The 17,652-nt window shown below is 44.1% G+C and overlaps 1 protein-coding gene across 4 annotated transcripts in view; it reads left to right on the top strand.

The window, feature by feature from the left end:
• The window catches only part of MASP1 (MBL associated serine protease 1), a 61,358-nt gene that overhangs the window by 23,621 nt on the left and 20,085 nt on the right, over positions 1 to 17,652 (top strand). For 3 of the 4 annotated variants that reach the window (XM_055308374.1, XM_055308373.1, XM_055308372.1), the window contains 8 exons: positions 2,501 to 2,678; positions 4,239 to 4,370; positions 5,106 to 5,302; positions 7,340 to 7,487; positions 8,826 to 8,944; positions 9,926 to 10,004; positions 16,211 to 16,348; positions 17,163 to 17,237. In XM_055308374.1, the coding sequence (XP_055164349.1) occupies positions 2,501 to 2,678; positions 4,239 to 4,370; positions 5,106 to 5,302; positions 7,340 to 7,487; positions 8,826 to 8,944; positions 9,926 to 10,004; positions 16,211 to 16,348; positions 17,163 to 17,237 (1,066 nt within the window). The other variant, XM_055308375.1, reaches the window with a different exon arrangement.

Here is a 17,652-nt window from a genome sequence, read left to right as displayed (position 1 = left end):
ATGAAAGTGTCCAAGCCACAAAGAGTAGCTACATGGAACGTGTCCATGCTACAAAGACTTTGGGGATATCAAAGTACAGAAAGGGAACTGTGAGTCTGGAGGTGTTAATGCTCAAGGTGTCACTATTCATTAAATAACTGACCTGGTATTACATGGTTATAGGTCACGAAGAAGTTCGAGTTCATCAAGTTCTTCAACAGAAAGCAATCACTGTGTTGAAACTCCTGCTCATCATCTTCTAGTTGGCCTATCGAGTGTGTGGGTATGGTGACTTGTTAGAATACTAGTAGGTCGGAATTGGAAGAGAACATATACCTCAGCTAGTTCAAAACTCTGTTCTATCAGGTGGATAACTGAGAGCTAGAGAGGAGGTGGCCATATAACTGTTTATGGTAGTCAAGAATAAGCTCATGACCTCTAACTGCCAGGTCCATCTACCTTATATTACTCCAAAGCAGAAGTCACCAAGACCTGTACCCAATTTCATGCCTTTCCTAGGCCTTCACACTAAAACTATTTAGTCTTATTTTTATTAAGTTCTAATAAGAACAGCTCAACGAGATTCTATTTTATAACATATATCAGCTAACTGATTCTAAAAAGACACAAAATAAAACATTACATAAAGGAGACATAAGAATTGCAAAGGCATTATAGTCTGGGGATGTTCAATGCAGAGCAAGTAACATCACACAACACAATATCCCCAAGATGGTTGACATTCCTAAAAAGGTCCCCGGATCACCAAAGAGGGTTAGCATGTTTCACCTAAGAAAGCAGGGATTTGTATAAAGCACCTTATAAAGCATTACACCAAATATGATGATGATGATGATGATAAATTAATTATAGTCAGGTAAAACTTCAGCTATCTAGGAAACTCAGGTAAGCAAAAGAACAAATCAGCCATGGTGGTCAAGGAAGTGACTGTGTGCAGATAGGTACATTCTACTTTAAAAAGGCTGGTGTGAGTTTGGCTAGTATCTGCAGAGAAGAGGAATAAACAGCAAAGCCATGATCTCATCTTCTGTTTACACTTCAATTCCCAAAGTTAGTCATTAATTGTCCTTGTGTTTTGTTGCCAGGGCAAATTGTTTTTCTTTAAAACTCCCACTTATCTTAAATAAATAAATCATTAGTTTCAAAACAGAAGTGTCAAATGTCAAGATACTTCTGACATACTAAGCTAATGAACAAAACAATGAATGCATTAGAAGCTACTAGAGATAGGCAGAGGCTTTGAGAACTTTTCCTTTAATGACTTTGAAAGGCAGCAGAATCATTCTTGCTAAAAGATTTTCTCATGCATCTTGGCTAAAATGTCAATCTAGAGCTTGCAAACACAAATACAACCTTAAAAGAACCCAGTTAGTGTAAATGGTAAGAGCAGTAGGTAGGCCAAGTGTTCATAGTCAAATAAATAGATCAGCCAGCTATCACACTGTTTCCCAAACCAAATTCACACAAAATCAGCTTTAGGCAGGCAGTTTAGGATCTCTACTTGGGTCTCTGAATTTACACAGGGCCTCTAGCTTTTCCAAAGTAGGGAATTCATTTAGCAAATAGGTCATTTTTGCCTCTGAGTCTTAACACAAACACAATTGTTTCAGGGATGAACCCAGTCATTTCTGAATTATTAAAACTATTTATTAAATATAGTTCTAAATACACAATTTCCCTGTTCAAAAGTTTTCAGTGTCTTTGCTCACAGAATTAAGAGTCACGTAGTGTTATGATAGCATTCGAAGACAGTATAATGTCATTTCAACCTATTCTTCAACCTCTCCTGCTATAATCCCCACAGACTCCCTGGCTTCTCATTGTTCTCAGAACAAGCCTTGCATTTTAGTTCTTGACAACAAACATTTGTTGGGTAACTGCTATGCGCCAGATCCTGCTCTGCTCACTGAAAACACATCTGTAAAGAAAACACAGTCTCGCTCTCCTGCAGTTTCCATTCTGATGGGATCTTTCATCTCCTTCGGAGTGCAGTCCCAGCCCTTGTGTTCCCATTAAAGCACTTGTCACACTGCATAATAGCCCTGTCTGTGTTTGCGTCCCTCTGAACACTGCCTCCCCATGCACAGCTCCCATGCTCTGCTCACGGGCAGCACACACTGAATGCTCAATGAATGACCTGAAGTTTATCTCTCTTCTTTGGGAATGTGGTCAGTTTCTGTTGCATGTGGAATCTATCAGTGGGGTGATCTAACTCTTTCTGAATTCTAATATTGAGTTATTTTCAACAAATAAGCCAGTAATAGGAATGATAAATGCCAAGCTACTCCTGATGGGCCTAAACAAGTGAATGAAACGGTGACTGAACAGCCCCAAAGACTTAACCTGTATGGTATCTTTCCTCAAGGCCCAGAATCCCGAATTCCCTATCTCTATCCCTGATCTACTCATAAGCAGACTCTCCCTCTTTTCTCCTGGAGACCATCAGGGAAGCTAATTTGGGAAGCCACTCATCTTGTTCCCTCTCTCTTTGATCCCAAAGGTAGAAACTGAAGAGCAGGTGCTGGCAACCTTCTGTGGCAGGGAGACTACAGACACAGAGCAGACCCCCGGCCAGGAAGTCGTGTTCTCCCCCGGCTCTTTCATGTCCATCACTTTCCGGTCAGATTTCTCCAATGAGGAGCGATTCACGGGCTTTGATGCCCACTACATGGCTGTGGGTATGTTGGAGGAGAGGGTGCCTCATCCCGAGATCTCCTTTTCTCTCTAAAGACTAAAAGTACCTTATGTTCTCTTACTGCCCTACTGCATTTGCTCTATCACAGATCTACCCATCTGTCTATCCTCCATCTATCCATCAGTCCATCCTTTTTTGATGCATTTCAAGATGCATTGCAGACAACAGTACACTTTTTCCTAAATATTTCAGCATGCATATCATTTTGCTAAAGTTCAATATCTACCCTCAATTTTTTTTATTTTAATGTAAAATTTACATTCAATGAAAGGTACAAACCTTAGGCACACTTGTTGAGTTTTGAAAAATTTATATTTGCATGGACGCAAACCCCTAACAAGATATTGAACTTTACTGTTAAACCCAGAAAGTTCCCTTATGCTCCTTCCCAATCACACTCTGCTCTTATCTCCCTTAGAGGCAACAATTGTTCCAATTTTTTTCCACCATAGATTAGAGATTAGTTTTGCGTCTTCTTAAATTTCATGTAGATGAACATACACAGAATATATTTTGGAAGTTAGGATTCTTTTACTTAATGTAAAGTTTTTGAGGTTCAGTCATGTTGCAATGCATTGGAAATTTGCTCCTTTCCTGGCAGAGTAATTTTCCATTGAATGACTATACTACAGTCTGTTTATCCATTCTTCCATTGATGGACACCTGCACTGTATCCATTTTTTTTGGCTCCCATTAATAAAGTTTCTATGAACTTTCTTGTAGAAGACTTTTTGTGAAAATATATTTTCACTTCTATTGGGTAAATATCTAAGAACAGAATCGTTGGATCATAGGACAGGTGTATATTTGGTTTTATAAGAAATTGCTAGACCTTTTACAAAGTTTTTTTGCACCATTTTATATTCCTTCACCAACAAATGACAGTTTGATGTCAATTTTTAAGTTTTTTTAAATTTAGAATTCTGGTGGGGTATGTAGTGGTACCTCATATGGTTTTAATTTATATTTCCCTGGTGACTAGTGATGTCATGCATCTTTTTCATGTGCTTTTTGGCCATTCCTGTATTTGCTGGGGGGAAACGTACCATGAAATCTTTAAATTGGGTTGCGAACATAGTTTTTTTTAATGTTTACATTGCCACTGCCCAGGGAAGCGGGACATAGAAAGAAAGGGGTAGCATGGACTAGAAGCAAAGAGTGGGTTCTGGAGCCAGCCTACCTGGGTGTGAATGCTGACTCCACCACATACCATCTCTGTGAGTTGGAGTAAGTTCTTTAAAGGCCCCAAGTCTCTGTTTCATCATCTGTGGAATGGGGATGGTAAGAGTCCTGCTTGCTATTGTCACAACTGTTAGAGGGCACTAGCACCACTGGGGGTCAGCTTGCCTGGCCTTGAACCTGGCTTTCTGTCATCTTGGGAAGTTGCCTCGCTGCTCTGATTTCCAGTCTCCTCATTTGTAAATGGAAGTAATGGCTACTTCTGGGCTTTGTGTGAGGCTAACACAGGGAGTGGCCCATACTACACGCTCTGTAAATGTTGGCTGTTGTCTTCATCATCACGCGTGGATTGATTGCCCTGCAGATGTGGACGAGTGCACTGAACGAGAGGATGAGGAGCTGTCCTGTGACCACTACTGCCATAACTACATTGGCGGCTACTACTGCTCCTGCCGCTTTGGCTACCTCCTCCACACAGACAACAGGACTTGCCGAGGTGGGGCCCAGAGATGACGCTGTATATATATCACCATTTTGTGCTGAGTTTCCCAAAAGATTAGGGGAGTCTCACAGGAGGGGTACTTATGGAATAGGAATAACTAAAAATGAAGCCAGAGAGCTCTGCCTCAGATACCACATGGATGAAGATGCTGAAATGCCTAGCAGCCAGGAAGTCCGGGTTCAGGTTTTCAAAGGACCACATTTCAGAATCCCTAGGCTCTAGGCCATCTTTCTTCCTGGATAGCAGCAACTTCTGCTCTCCTGGTTACTGTAGGTACCCAGGCTGGCCAAGTTATGGGAAAACACGGTTTACCAGTCCCATCGCTCTGAGCCATAAGCTTGGCCTCACCCAGCAGTTTCTTTTTCTTTTCACTCCTATGGCCTCCCAAGTTCCTCTGTGATCAAGAGAACCTCAGTCCAAAGGAAAGATGAGGGAGGAGAGAGGCAAAGAGAGACAGCAAGAAAATGCCCTATTCCTTCTTTGTTTCATGTCTCATCCTTATGCCCACCCTGATGTCCTCTCCAGGTGGAGCAGGGATGGAGAAATGGAGAAATGGAAGGCTTTGGCCATTTTCCATGAGGGCTTCTACCCATCAATAAAATGGAGATAGTGATGTGTTCCCTGCTTGCTGCTCAGGACTAGTGAGAAAATTGTACAGTAACAGATAAGAAACGGGTTGCCCTAGCCATGGTTGTGGTGTGTCACTTTGCTCTGGTATGTGTTCCACAGTGGAGTGCAGTGACAATGTCTATACCCAGAGGACAGGCGTGATCACCAGCCCTGACTTCCCCAACCCTTACCCTAAGAGCTCAGAATGCTTCTACACGATAGAGCTAGAGGAGGGTTTCATGGTCAGCCTGCAGTTCGAGGACATTTTCGACATTGAGGATCATCCTGAGGTGCCCTGCCCCTATGATTACATCAAGGTAAGCCTACAATGGATGTTAGCCTTGGGGATACTGGGAAATCTTGGCTGAATTGGGAAAATTGATATTCTTGGCCCTTTGCCTTCTCCCGGGATAGGGGACCAAGCCTCTTGCTTCCCAAAAGGTAATTAGTTAAAATAGCATCTACCAGCTTAATCAGATCCAGCCTAGGGACCTTCCCTGATTGAACACTAGCTCCTCAGCCACCTGTAAAATCCCTTTTGCCATGTTACATGATATCATCATGAAGTAACACCAGAGGTGAAGGTCATAGGGACCATCTTAAAATTCTGCTTATAACACAAAGTATCCCAGGAGCTATGCTGTGAGCCTTCTCCAGACACTTAATCTCATGAGGCTTCACTTCCCCCCCATTCACAATAAGGGCGACAAGACGGAGATATCATCCAGGATTGTAGAAGTCACCACATGAGGGTTCAGGAGTTCTGGTCCTTGGAGATGGAAGAAAAAGAGTTAGAGGCACAGAAAGGAACTGAGTCTGGGAGTCAGGAAATCTAGATCAGCTAATAGTACCTACTTCCTTCTCTCCATCCCACTGACTCCATCCCAGGCCAATGCCCATTATCTCCTGGTCCGATGCAAAGCTTCTAGCTGGTTTTCTTGCTTCCATCCTTGCCCTATGTAGTCCGCTCACCATGGTATCAAGGCTAATCTTTATAAAAGCCAGATTAAATCAGGATTACTCTTGGAAATCAACATAAATTCCTCAACACAATATGGCACTTGCCTGCCTTTCCTACCTCAAGCTATGGTATTCCCCTGTTTCAGCCACTCTGGCTTCCTTCCTGTTCTTAATACTTGCTGAGCCCTTTGCCACCTTTGACCTTGACCTTTACATATGCTACTTTCTCCGCTTGGGAAATATTTTCCCCTCTTCCTTAAATAACAAGTTTCTACTCATCCTACATGTTTCAAATCCAATGTCACCTCCTCAAAGAAGCCCTCCCTGACCACCTATTTAAAGTTTTATCTATTAAAAAATAAAGTTTTTTGATTGCACTATTAAAGAGTTGACACCGGATAGAAACTCTGATCTGTAGGAAAAAAGGATGAGCACCAAAAAATGCTAACTATGTAGGTAAATAGAAAAAATGGATCTTAAAAAATTTTTTCATTTCTTTGACAAAGAACTTTAAATTTTTTAAAAATAGCATTTTAACCATATGATCTTACTCATGTGGAATTTAGGAAATAAAACTGACAAACATAGGGGAGAAAAAAAATAGGGAGACAAACCATAAGAGACTCTTAACCAGAGAAAACAAACTGAGGGCTGCTGGAGGGGCGGTGGGCAGTGGAATGTGCTAAATGGGTGATGGGTATTAAGGAGGGCACTTGCTATGACGAGCACTGGGTGTTATATGTAAGTGATGAATTATTAAGATATAACAAATATTATACTATATGTTAACTAAATGGAATTTAAATAAACAACAAAAATTAAAAATATATAAATAAATAAAAATAAAAAATAAAGTTTTATTTATTATATGAGTAATGAGTTAGGTTACATAGCTTTTACTACATAATTATAAATATATAACATATATTTATATGATGTGTGTATATCACCTTGATTATTTTTTATAATTCTTGCCACAGCATGTAATTTTTTGCTTAATATTTATTTATTTATTTATTTTTTGCTTAATCTTTATTATTAGTCCCATCTGCTACCCCATCCCAGCCATCCTCGACTAGACTGTAGGTTCTTTAAGAGCAGAGGCCTTCTCTATCCCATGCACCTGGACAGAGCTCTGTCCCTTTCTGAGCCATATGTTCATTTTGAGCAGAGGGTTATTAGCCAGCTTCATCCATTTCCAAGGCCGTTGTAATCTGTAAATGAGAGAGTGGAAATGGAACTGTTTGGTGAATGGCAATGCCCACTAAAACATGAGTGAATACTACGAGTTCACATGAAGGCCTCCAGAAAACCAGGATGCACCATAGAGGTGGTCCCAGCAGCTGCCACCACTACTCAGATGTGACCTTTTTACTCTATCTTGCCAATCACAGATTAAAGCTGGCCCAAAACTTTTGGGGCCCTTCTGTGGAGAGAAAGCCCCAGAACCCATCAACACCGAGAGCCACAGCGTCCAGATTCTATTCCGCAGCGACAACTCAGGGGAGAACCGGGGCTGGAGGCTCTCATACAGGGCGACAGGTAACACAGCCTCTCCCTCCATGGATCATGCTTGGTCACCATGCTCAGCCCTCATGAGCTGAGGGATGAGGGGTGGCTCAGGGATGAGCAGTTCAGGCCTGAGACTCCTCTGCGGATTTGGTAGGACACCCAGCTCTGCTACAGAAGAGTGTGGGACCAAGTACCTTCTCTTCCCCTTAGTTTCCCATCCATAAAATGGGAGCAAGGGCAGCGATATGGTGGATTTAGACTAGACATAATTTTCAAACTTGCTGCGCTTCAGAATCACATAAGGAGATTTAAAAAACAAAAACAAATAAATAAAGAAAACTGCTTATTTCCTAAACTCAACTCTTTTACACTGATTCATTGGGCCTGGAGAGAAACCTCCCACTCAGCCCTTTCCAAGTTTTGGGCAGGAATTTGAGTTTGGGCCCATAGCTTAAAATGTTTTGTCGTGGCAGTTTGCCTCCTGTAGCCCCAAACTGGCAGCGCCCACAGGTCTCATTTCCCAGTACTCCAAGGCAGCCAGTCCTGGCCCAAACCCTGATAGAGCCATTGCCTCAGGGGTCTATAGTTAGCCAAGAAAGAAGAGGGTGCTGGGTGTGGGTAATCCAGCTTATAGATCTGATATCCTGGCCTTGCCTGCATTATCACATTGGTGTCCAGTTCTGGAGAAGGATGTAAAGAGGATATTAAAAGAGAGTTTGTCCAGGAAAAAATGTCAGGGATAGACTCAGACCTGGGAATCCTGTCCAATGTGGCCTTTGGAAGGGAGAACTCAGAGGCATATGGTCACAGTCTCTCTCTCTAACACTTTGAAGAATGGTCTTGGGGAGAAAGAGCGATTAGAGTCATCCTGAGCTGCCCAAGAGGACAACCTCTGCCCTGTGAGAGCAAATTACAAGGATATAGATTATGGTTGAATAGGAAAACACTGTTCCTTTGATCAAAGAAGTCCAGTAAGAAATGCATAGGTTTGAGAGGTATTAAGCTCTCTGTCACTGTAGGAATGCAAATAGATGTCTGATGACTACTATTGAACATGTTGTAACCGCAGCCTCAGATAAGGGTTACACTCAATGGCATTTAATATCCTGCCGTGGATATTAAACCCTGAGTTGTGATGAAATCATTTGGCCAACCACCTCATTTTACAGTTGAGGAACTAGAGGTCTAAGTTGAAAAGTGACCTGCTCAAGGTTCCAGAATAAGTTATCAGGGCCTAGTAGGTACGAGGCCCCCAACAACTCATTTTGTGGGTTTCTCCTGCACCATTGCTTGGACCATGGGGGCTGACTGCCTGCTGCAGACTTTTCCTTGTTTTCTCACCCACCAATCTTTCATTGCTCCCACCAGGGAATGACTGTCCAGATCCAGAGCTTCCTGTCCACGGGAAAATCGAGCCCCTGCAAGCCACGTATTCCTTCAAAGACCAGGTGCTCATCAGCTGTGACACAGGCTACAAAGTTCTGAAGGTACAGGGTCCTGCGGGGCGAAGAAGAGCCACCAGGTCAGAGAAATGGTCCAGTGCCCCCCCACCCAAGGCAGATGGGCTTCCAGAGCTTGCATGATCCCACCACAGTATTTGCTAACTTTCCCATAAATCTCCAACATGCTTCAGAAATTCCAGTCCTCTGAAAATCCAAAGCATGCATCCCAGATTTTCACTTCTGGAAATGGCACAGAAGTCTTCTTTCAGAGCTCGGGCTGATTTGAATTTCAAACACAAATTAAGACTCATTCAACCCTACTATCAGGACACACAACCTTAATAAAGTTCATGGATCAGGCTTACTGGGGGAAACTGGGACAGGAAGCAGAGATTTTAGAGGTGGCAGACAGACGCTGCTCACTCTTCTAGGAATCACCTGGATAGTTTTTTAAAGATACAAAATTACTTGCCAGGCCTCACCTAAGATGAATTAAAACAGAATCTCTGGGGCAGGATGGGTGATTGGTTTTTCTGTTATGTTACCCAGTTGAGTCTGATGTGAGCCAAGCTGGAGGAACACTCTTAAGGAATGGGTTTTCATGTGGGGTCTCCAGAGCATCTCATCACTTATTAGAAATTCAAACTGTTCTCCAGGCCAGACCCACTGAATCAGAAGCTCTGGGGGTGAGGCCCAGCAGTCTGTGCAAATCCTCAAGGATACTAGTGCTTACTTATGTTTGAGAGCCACTGCTCTGGAAAGGGAGTCAGGGAATTTCTTTCCCCTCCCAGACGTTGTCCAAGCCCTTTCTTCCACATAGTCCTTGCCCCTCTCCAGAGTAGGAATAGGGACTATGAATTCAGCATCTCTCTTTTCCTTATCATCAAGCTTGCCCTTGGAGGCCCATGGTTGGAAAATCTCAGTCAAGGACAACCGGGTTTGGAATTTGAGCTGATTGTAGTGGGAAACAACCACCGACCCTACCCCTCCTCCTTCTTGCTGCATCTTCTTCATGTTTCTTCCTAGGATAATGTGGAGATGGATACATTCCAGATCGAGTGTCTGAAGGATGGGACATGGAGTAACAGGATTCCCACTTGTAAAAGTAAGAAAGCCATATTGGTCTGTGACAAGGATAGTGAGCTCCCCAGCACTGGTTGGTTCCAACCAGAGACCATACAAGGGTGAAAACCTGACAGATGGGCTCAAAGAGGGGTGGGGGCAGGAATGCAGCAAGCACAGGAGGGCTGGACCAAAAGGCTATTAATTTTTCTTTTGGCATTAAGACATTAGAATTCCAAGAGAAACTTCTTGTCGGTTCCAGTTTACTTCCTAAATACTAATTTTACCTCTGCCTATAGACAGGTTGCCAAATTTGCTAAAGGAGTAGTTTGTCCCCAGGTTTGAAACTAGCTCTGGCAATTGCTAATTCAGGAAACTATTTCAGCACCAGCGCCCAGAGCTCAATGACCTTGCCAGTCTCTATGTGGTCATCAGCCATACCCACTAAGGTTTCTGGAACAGGTCATGATTTAGGACCTGTCAGGAAAGGCTGTGAGGTCAGCGCAGAGTTCTTACATTGGCTCTGCTCCTAATCCACCCTGCGACCATGGATAAGATCCTTCACCTTAAATTTAAAATAAAAAGTTGAACTAGCTTTAATACTCTAGAATATATTGGGGTGTTTTCCAAATAATGTAATCCATATAAATCACTTAGTGAACACTGTAAAAATATAGACTACCAGTCACCACCCTGTCCCCCTATCCAGGTAGTTCTAGGTCAAGACTTGTAAAGACCGCATTTTTAGGAAACTCATAATGGTAGCAGTGAGGAAGGAAAGTGTGATGATGATGAGAAGAGAAAGAAGAGAAGGAGCAAGGGGAGGGTTGGCTTTAGGATGGAGAGGTAAGAAGTCAAGCACTAGGGTTGATCCCGTCCATCCTCATTTCATGACTGCGTGTAAACTGTGAAGTGGTGTCCTCATCCCTTCTTCTAAATGGTTCAGATTCTTTAGGCAGGCAGATCCACTCCCTCAGTCCCAGGAGAACACTTTCAGGGTGAACTCTCTTATGGCAAATCCCAGACAGAATTTTAGAGAATATTCTTGCTTTTTAATTTTTCTTTTTTAATATAATGATGTGGCTGGAGCCAGAACCCATTGTGGGAAGAGAGGGGGCAAGTACTGGTTTCAACAAACATTGACTGGATGCCTCTAGGGAGTTTAGATAGAAAACACAGGTTGAGAAATTGAGGAATTCAAGTGTCAGTAAACGCAGCCACCACCTTCTCCGACTCAGTAGTGCTGTCACTGAGTTCTGTGGGAAGCACTGTGTGGGACAAAGCAAGGGGACATTCTGCAGGAGGAAGGAAAAGAGAATTTGGTGTAGAGAGGACAGGATATTTAATAGCAGGAAGTTCTAGATCAAATCCAGACTCATCCAGTCAAATGTCTGTAAGCAATTTACTCAGATTTTTGGCCTCAGCTTCCTGCATTCCTGATTCTTCTAAGGATCAATTAACTGAATTATACCTGTGGGCCACCAGGAATAAGTGAGAGTCTAATAAAAGCTTATTTCTTCCCTCCCCCCCCACCTACACCAAACCTCCTCACTAGGCAGAGGTTTCGTTTCTCTCGTTCATGCTTTTGGAAGGTAGAAAATTTTAATAGTAATATTTTCCCTAATAAAGCATGCACACTTTTTATTGTAACAGAAGCGCTGATAAGTGTCACGCACAGCTGTATTTGATGGTAGCATTTTATGTGACTTTTGTTAGTATACAAAAGAACGCCTGCCATTTTGTACTAAAGAAAAGAGGAATTTTTTTGTTCTGTTTTGTTTTGTTTCCCTCCTGAATATGACCTGGTTCTCCCAGGATAGCCCAGATTTGAATTATTAGGATCCTCATTCAGACATTCCTGGTGTCTCTGCTCATTCACTGAGCAGGTTTTTAACTAAGCATCTCTCTGCCCCAGGCATGTGCTGGGTCCTCAGGATGTGCAAAGATGAGCAAGACTGAGAAATTCAAGTCCCTAGGGATTGTGAGAAAAGAGGTTAGGAACAGACAGGAAGTGTACACGTGTAGTGAAGAAACTTGTATTGGAACAGGAAGTGGAAATTATGCATTGTTGTACCGCCTCCACCTTGCCATGGTGACCCGAGACAAGTACTGCTCCACCCTAAATGCTGTATGTCAAACGAAGGTTTGGACCAGATGAATACAAAGCTTGCTCCAGGGGCAGAGTGCTGTAATCCTCGTGAGCCAGGATTTATGACTGTGCAGATTCTCAGAATGGTACAAATTCCACCATCCCCAACTGTCATCCACACCAGCTGTACCTACACCGCATTCTTAATCAATCTGGTGGAGCGATTTCTGTATTTCCTGCCTAAACTGTTTCTGCTTTGCTTGCTAATTTTTCTCTTTCTCTTCTTTTTCTCTCTCCCTTCCTCTCTCTGCTTCCTTTCTCTGCACCTCCTGACCCTTCTTTGATCTTCACCCTGGTGGCAGAAACTGAAATGGATGAGGAGAACGAACCCGGGTCAGAGCAAGAGACAGAATGAATGACGGGACCCCACAAAAGTGCAGACGTCTAGGAATGGACCACTCACAAGACCCTGGGGCCCCAGAGCTACTGCACCCCTCCCCACCCCGCCAACGCTCCATTTCCAATTTCTTTGCGGATTAGTGTGGATGCTGAACAAAGCAACACAGTGTCGAGCAGTTGAAACTGCTGCGTAAAAGAGAACATTTCTCCACTGGAGGGCTCATCCATCATTCAAACAGTACTCTGGAAAATAATGTAAAGACAAGAGGCATTCTTTTTTTTTTTTTTTTTTTTTTTTTTAGCAACTCCAAGTAGACTGGTACTCTTCTCGAAGAAAAAAATCACTTTGGTCCTAGAGACCCAAGATATCATATAAAACCACATGGCCCCAGGCTGACAAGGTCAAAGTGGCCTCTGGTTCCTAATCCACTCCACACTTCAAGATAAAATGGGCCAGAAGGCCTGTGACTTTATGACTGTAATATTTTTATCTGTTGTTACTTTCTAATAACCATGAGTAGGTGAAACTAACGATAACTCCGAGAGCATGGGTTTTTAGGAAATATAGGCATATCCTCAACCACAAAAGTTTCTATTCCACCTATACCTAACTCGGGGCTGAAAATCCACTATCAGAGGTTCTTTCCTCTGGGCTGGGACTTATAAATTTTGCATTTCTGAAAATTCCCTGATTAAAGATTTTGAAAGATAGATATCACACATGAAAGCAGCAGTCTTCTGCTTTGGTGCCATGGGACATCAGTGGGTAATGCGATAAAGGGCTCTGTAGTGGCAACAGGAACCTCTGCTTCGGCTTGAACAAAACCAGAATCGATGTATCAGAGAATCCCTGAATTAGTATCAGAGAATCCCTGCATTACACTGTGTCTACTCAGTCCATGTGGTGATTAAATGGGCTTTAATGAGGCAGATTCCTGCAAGGGTGGACAGTGGCAGGTGCATAGATTGTGGTGCCAGCCTAGGGCAGGGGTGCCTCCGAGAGCATAGATGAGGTGGGCAGTAAAGATGAGCACCGGTTCAATCAATATGCCTGAGCCCACAAAGTGTAACAGATATTGTACTCAGTGAGATGAAAGGAATCCTAATTTAGGCAGAAGATTCGATATGGACCCCAATAATGGCAATACGGAGCAACAGAAGACAAATGCACCAGAGAGATGAATAGAGGCCTCTGTAAGGAGAAAGGAGGAGGTGCCCTGTCCAATTAGAATACTGAGAAAAGACTTTCAAGAAGAAGCAGTATTTGATCAAGGCCTCGAGGGTGGCCAGAGCATGGACCACAGTGGTTCCTGTGTGGGGAAAGCTGGCAAGGGAGCAGCGTCTGTGATGCTGGAGCATAGGTGCATGGAGGGCAGAGATGAAGGGATGCTGGGGTAGGAGCCACCCCTGAGGCCTGAGTGCCAGGGGGAGTCCGTGGTGCATAGTTCTCCAGGAAGCCCCAGATTGTGGCAAAGCACACTCAGGTCAGCAAGTCAAGAAAGACATATCTGAAGGAAAATACATGGCAGCCAGAGGTGACAGCAGAGACAGAGGGTGGGGTGGTGCGTCCCATCCCAGAGGATGATGAGAAAGTGAGGCCAATGGAATGGAAAAAGGAAGGGCATTTTGGTTTCAGGGTGTGGAAGTAGCCAGAGAGAGCATTAGAGAAAGGATGAGACCCTTCCTAAAGCGAAGAAGCTAGACCAGCTGAGGAAGCAGGTTCTGGGTGTAGCAGAACGAACAGAGCTCCAGGCTCCTCAGAAAAGGAAGTCATCTCCAGGTCCCAGAGACACATGGCCCTTCATCTGCCACTGTAGACTTGGGAGTAGAAGCATACCACCCCACTTACCATACCCAAGCTGAAGCAACCCTCTATTTTATACTACTTATCACCTCTATTTGGCTGTAGGGCCAGCAAAGCTACTTCTCTGGAGTGATATGAAAGCAGGCCCTCTACTCAGGAAATAGCTCCCTACTATTGCTGGCCAAGTAACAGGCTTTCAACAGCCTGACCGTCTAGCCATGTCCAAGGCCAACCCTGCCATTCCTCCCCTTGGAACTAGGTATTAGGTCCAGAGACTACTTTAGGCAAAATGAACTGCTAGACCAAAGTCAAGATTCAGGCATCAGTCAATGCCATTTCTGGGAAAAGGAAGAAAATTCTGCTTTGAGACTCAGCAGGAAAATACATTTAAAACTATTTTGTGACTTTAAATAATAGACATTTTTGCCTCTTGTGATCCTAGTGCTGACCCTCACTCACAGAGTGGATGCATGTTTCTACTTTTGGGTCATCAAAACGAATGGGAACAATTTCTCTAAGGGGATTAGAGGACAAGACAAAACATTATCCAGTCCTCTTGGTTTTTGCCTTCCTTGTGGCTAGAAGGCACCTGCTTTTACTCTCAGCCTTCATCCCTCTCCTCCACAATGGAGGGCCTTGGTGTCATCCATGCTTTATATTAGATAACTCTTTATTCAATCAAAATGATGAATTTAGAGTTCTAAACTCAAAAGCTACAAGTTCAGGGTAGCATCTCAGGGGTAAATTGCCCTCTCTCTGTTTCCCAAGGTGAGGGGAAACTGGAAATTCTTGGTTTTGGAATGTTGTCCTCTGAAATTATCAGAAGATTAATAGCTAATGTCCATCATTACCTGGTTAATATTGATTTTAAACCATTTTAATTAGAAAGCAGATCCGTAAGAACTGTCAGATGGTTTTCTTAAAAGAACACTGAGTTTAAAGTCGGGTCTACTTTTCTGATTATAACTCGCTGTGTGACCTTAGGCCAGTCAGGTCTCCTCTATGGGCTCAGTTTGTAAAGTAGATACTCTAGATTGTCTGCCTTCGGGTTCCTTGTCAGCCACAAAGTTCTATGATTTTTGTATGATTCTTCAACTCTGGCATAGGCTGTTAGACCTAAGATGAAGATTTCCTTAGAAATGAGCACCACCCCCCTGAAGGAAGCCCCTGAAGAGACCCAAACAAATTGGGTCCTCAGCCTGTGACTTGGCTTCTGACAGACTCATGCTGGACTCTGTGCTGGCAACGGCCCTGAGATCACCTCTGAGGAGCAGCCATCCTATAGCCAAGCCCAACATCCAGGCCCCAACAATTGGAGAACATAAGCAGATGAATGATTAAAACTTAGTCTACCCCAGACCCCACCTCCCACCTTCTGTGATCAAGCAAGATGCTTACAGAGAGAGACAGAAGGATGGGGTCGTGTACTCATGCAGGAGCTGCTTTCTATTTGTTTGCTTTTGTGTTTTTTATGTGAAGCACTAATGTGAGCACATTAACTGCTCTTACTCAGCATGTGATTGAGTCAGGAAGGACTGAAGATTCTTCAGTTTGTGTCAGCCAGAGTTTTTTTGCTGAGCTAGAGATTCATGCTTAAGCAGGAGAGACTAACAGGGTTGCACAATAGAACTGGAAGTCAAGAAGAGGGCTACGTGGGGAAAAGACCAGGGTCTGCTTCAATCTCAGTAACCCTGCCCCTGCCCTGGAATCGATACCAGGTCCAGTTAGTTGGCCACACGGTAGTGCCACAGTAGATGGAAGAGACCCCCAAAGCAGTGCCACCCATGGCTACACAGGCCCTACACAATCTCTAGGGTACCACTCTCATGAACTATAGCATTGCTCTCTGCAGTTGTGCACAATACACAACCTGCACATCTGTATGAGACAGACCTACCATATGGCCCCAAGAAGAAGACCAAAGGTTAATTGAGAGGTGTTAACTCTCTTCTCTCAGTTGCGGACTGTGGAGCCCCAGCAGAGCTGAAACATGGGCTGATCACCTTCTCCACCAGCAACAACCTTACCACATATAAATCTGAGATCCAATACTCCTGCCAGCAGCCCTACTATAAGATGCTCCACAATATCACAGGTGAGCCCTCTCCCACCTCACACCATTTGGGTCTCAGGGTTGGACTGGGGGCTGCAGCAGTCAGGCCACTGGCTGAAGTTTGAGAGAAACTGGGAGGAGAAACATTTGGGGCCATACCTCACCTCCCCCTGCCTCAGGCTGCCATCCCAGGGATTAAGCCACATGGCATCCCAGCACCTTCACATGTACACCCAGAGCCCCTGGCAGAGAAGGAGCCCTCAGGGAGATGGTAAGGCCCATCAGTTCTGCGTCTGCCACAGACTGCTCCTAAGAAAATTCTTCCAATTTCTCTAAGTTTCCAAGTCCTTGCTTTTCACAAGAGCAACAGCAATATAATTCACAGGGCTAATATAAGACTCAGATGAGATAGTGGACATAAGCATGGTTTATTAAAGAGTTTATGAAGTGGGGAAAGGAAGGAAGGTAAGTGTGCCACAGAGAACTGTGGGAGCCTGGTGCCTGAGAGGGAGGAAGTGCCTGCCAGGGGCTGGGCCGGCCCAGGGGAGGAAGCAGCCCCCAGGTAGGCAGGAGTCCAATTATGCAGACCTGCAGGCACCATGCTGAAGAGCATGCTGTTTGTTTTTGAGGGCAATGGGGAGCCACTGATGATTCTGAGCAGAAGGGAAGCATAGATTCCCATTTTGGAAAGATTCTTCAGGTTGCAGGGAGAACTGGCTTAAAGAGAATGGCATCAGAGAGACGATGTGGAAGTCTTGCAGCAGTCCATAGAAGAATTAAGAACCCAGATCTATATTCCATGTGCTACAAATCAACACTTTTCTCCCTCTTCTCCCACCTTTTTTCACTCTCCCAGGCATATATACCTGTTCTGCCCAAGGAGTCTGGATGAATGAAGTACTGGGGAGAAGCCAGCCCACCTGCCTGCCAGGTACCTGACCCTCCAGTCCTCTGCCTCCTAGTCTCCCACCCAAGGTTCTCTGGCTGTTGATGGGGTGGGGATGGGGAGCATGATGCTTTGGTTCTTTGTTAAGAGATACCTCAGAGAGCCAAAAATAGAGAAGCCCAGCCTCTAGCCTTTGCAAACCAACCAGCCTCTACACTCAGCCTGTGCTATCACATCAAGAGCCTTCCTGTCTCCTGTCTCTGCAGTTCTGCTCCCTTCCCACCAGGTTTTCCCTCCAACAGTTTGTGTGTACACCTGCTGTGCACCAGGGAAATCAGGAAAGTGGGCACCTCGTCCTCAAACACTCACTGTGCTGTAGGGGAGATGAGCAACTTAAGACAACAAATAACTATAGGACAGAGTAAGAAGTTCTTCCAAAGAGCAACGTGTTCAAGTCTTA

The sequence above is a fragment of the Nyctereutes procyonoides genome, unplaced genomic scaffold, assembly GCF_905146905.1.
Source record: "Nyctereutes procyonoides isolate TBG_1078 unplaced genomic scaffold, NYPRO_anot_genome, whole genome shotgun sequence".
Classification (NCBI taxonomy): Eukaryota; Metazoa; Chordata; class Mammalia; order Carnivora; family Canidae; genus Nyctereutes; species Nyctereutes procyonoides.
The sequence above is the reverse complement of the archived record's forward strand: the minus strand, read 5'-3'. Positions and strand labels throughout refer to the sequence as shown.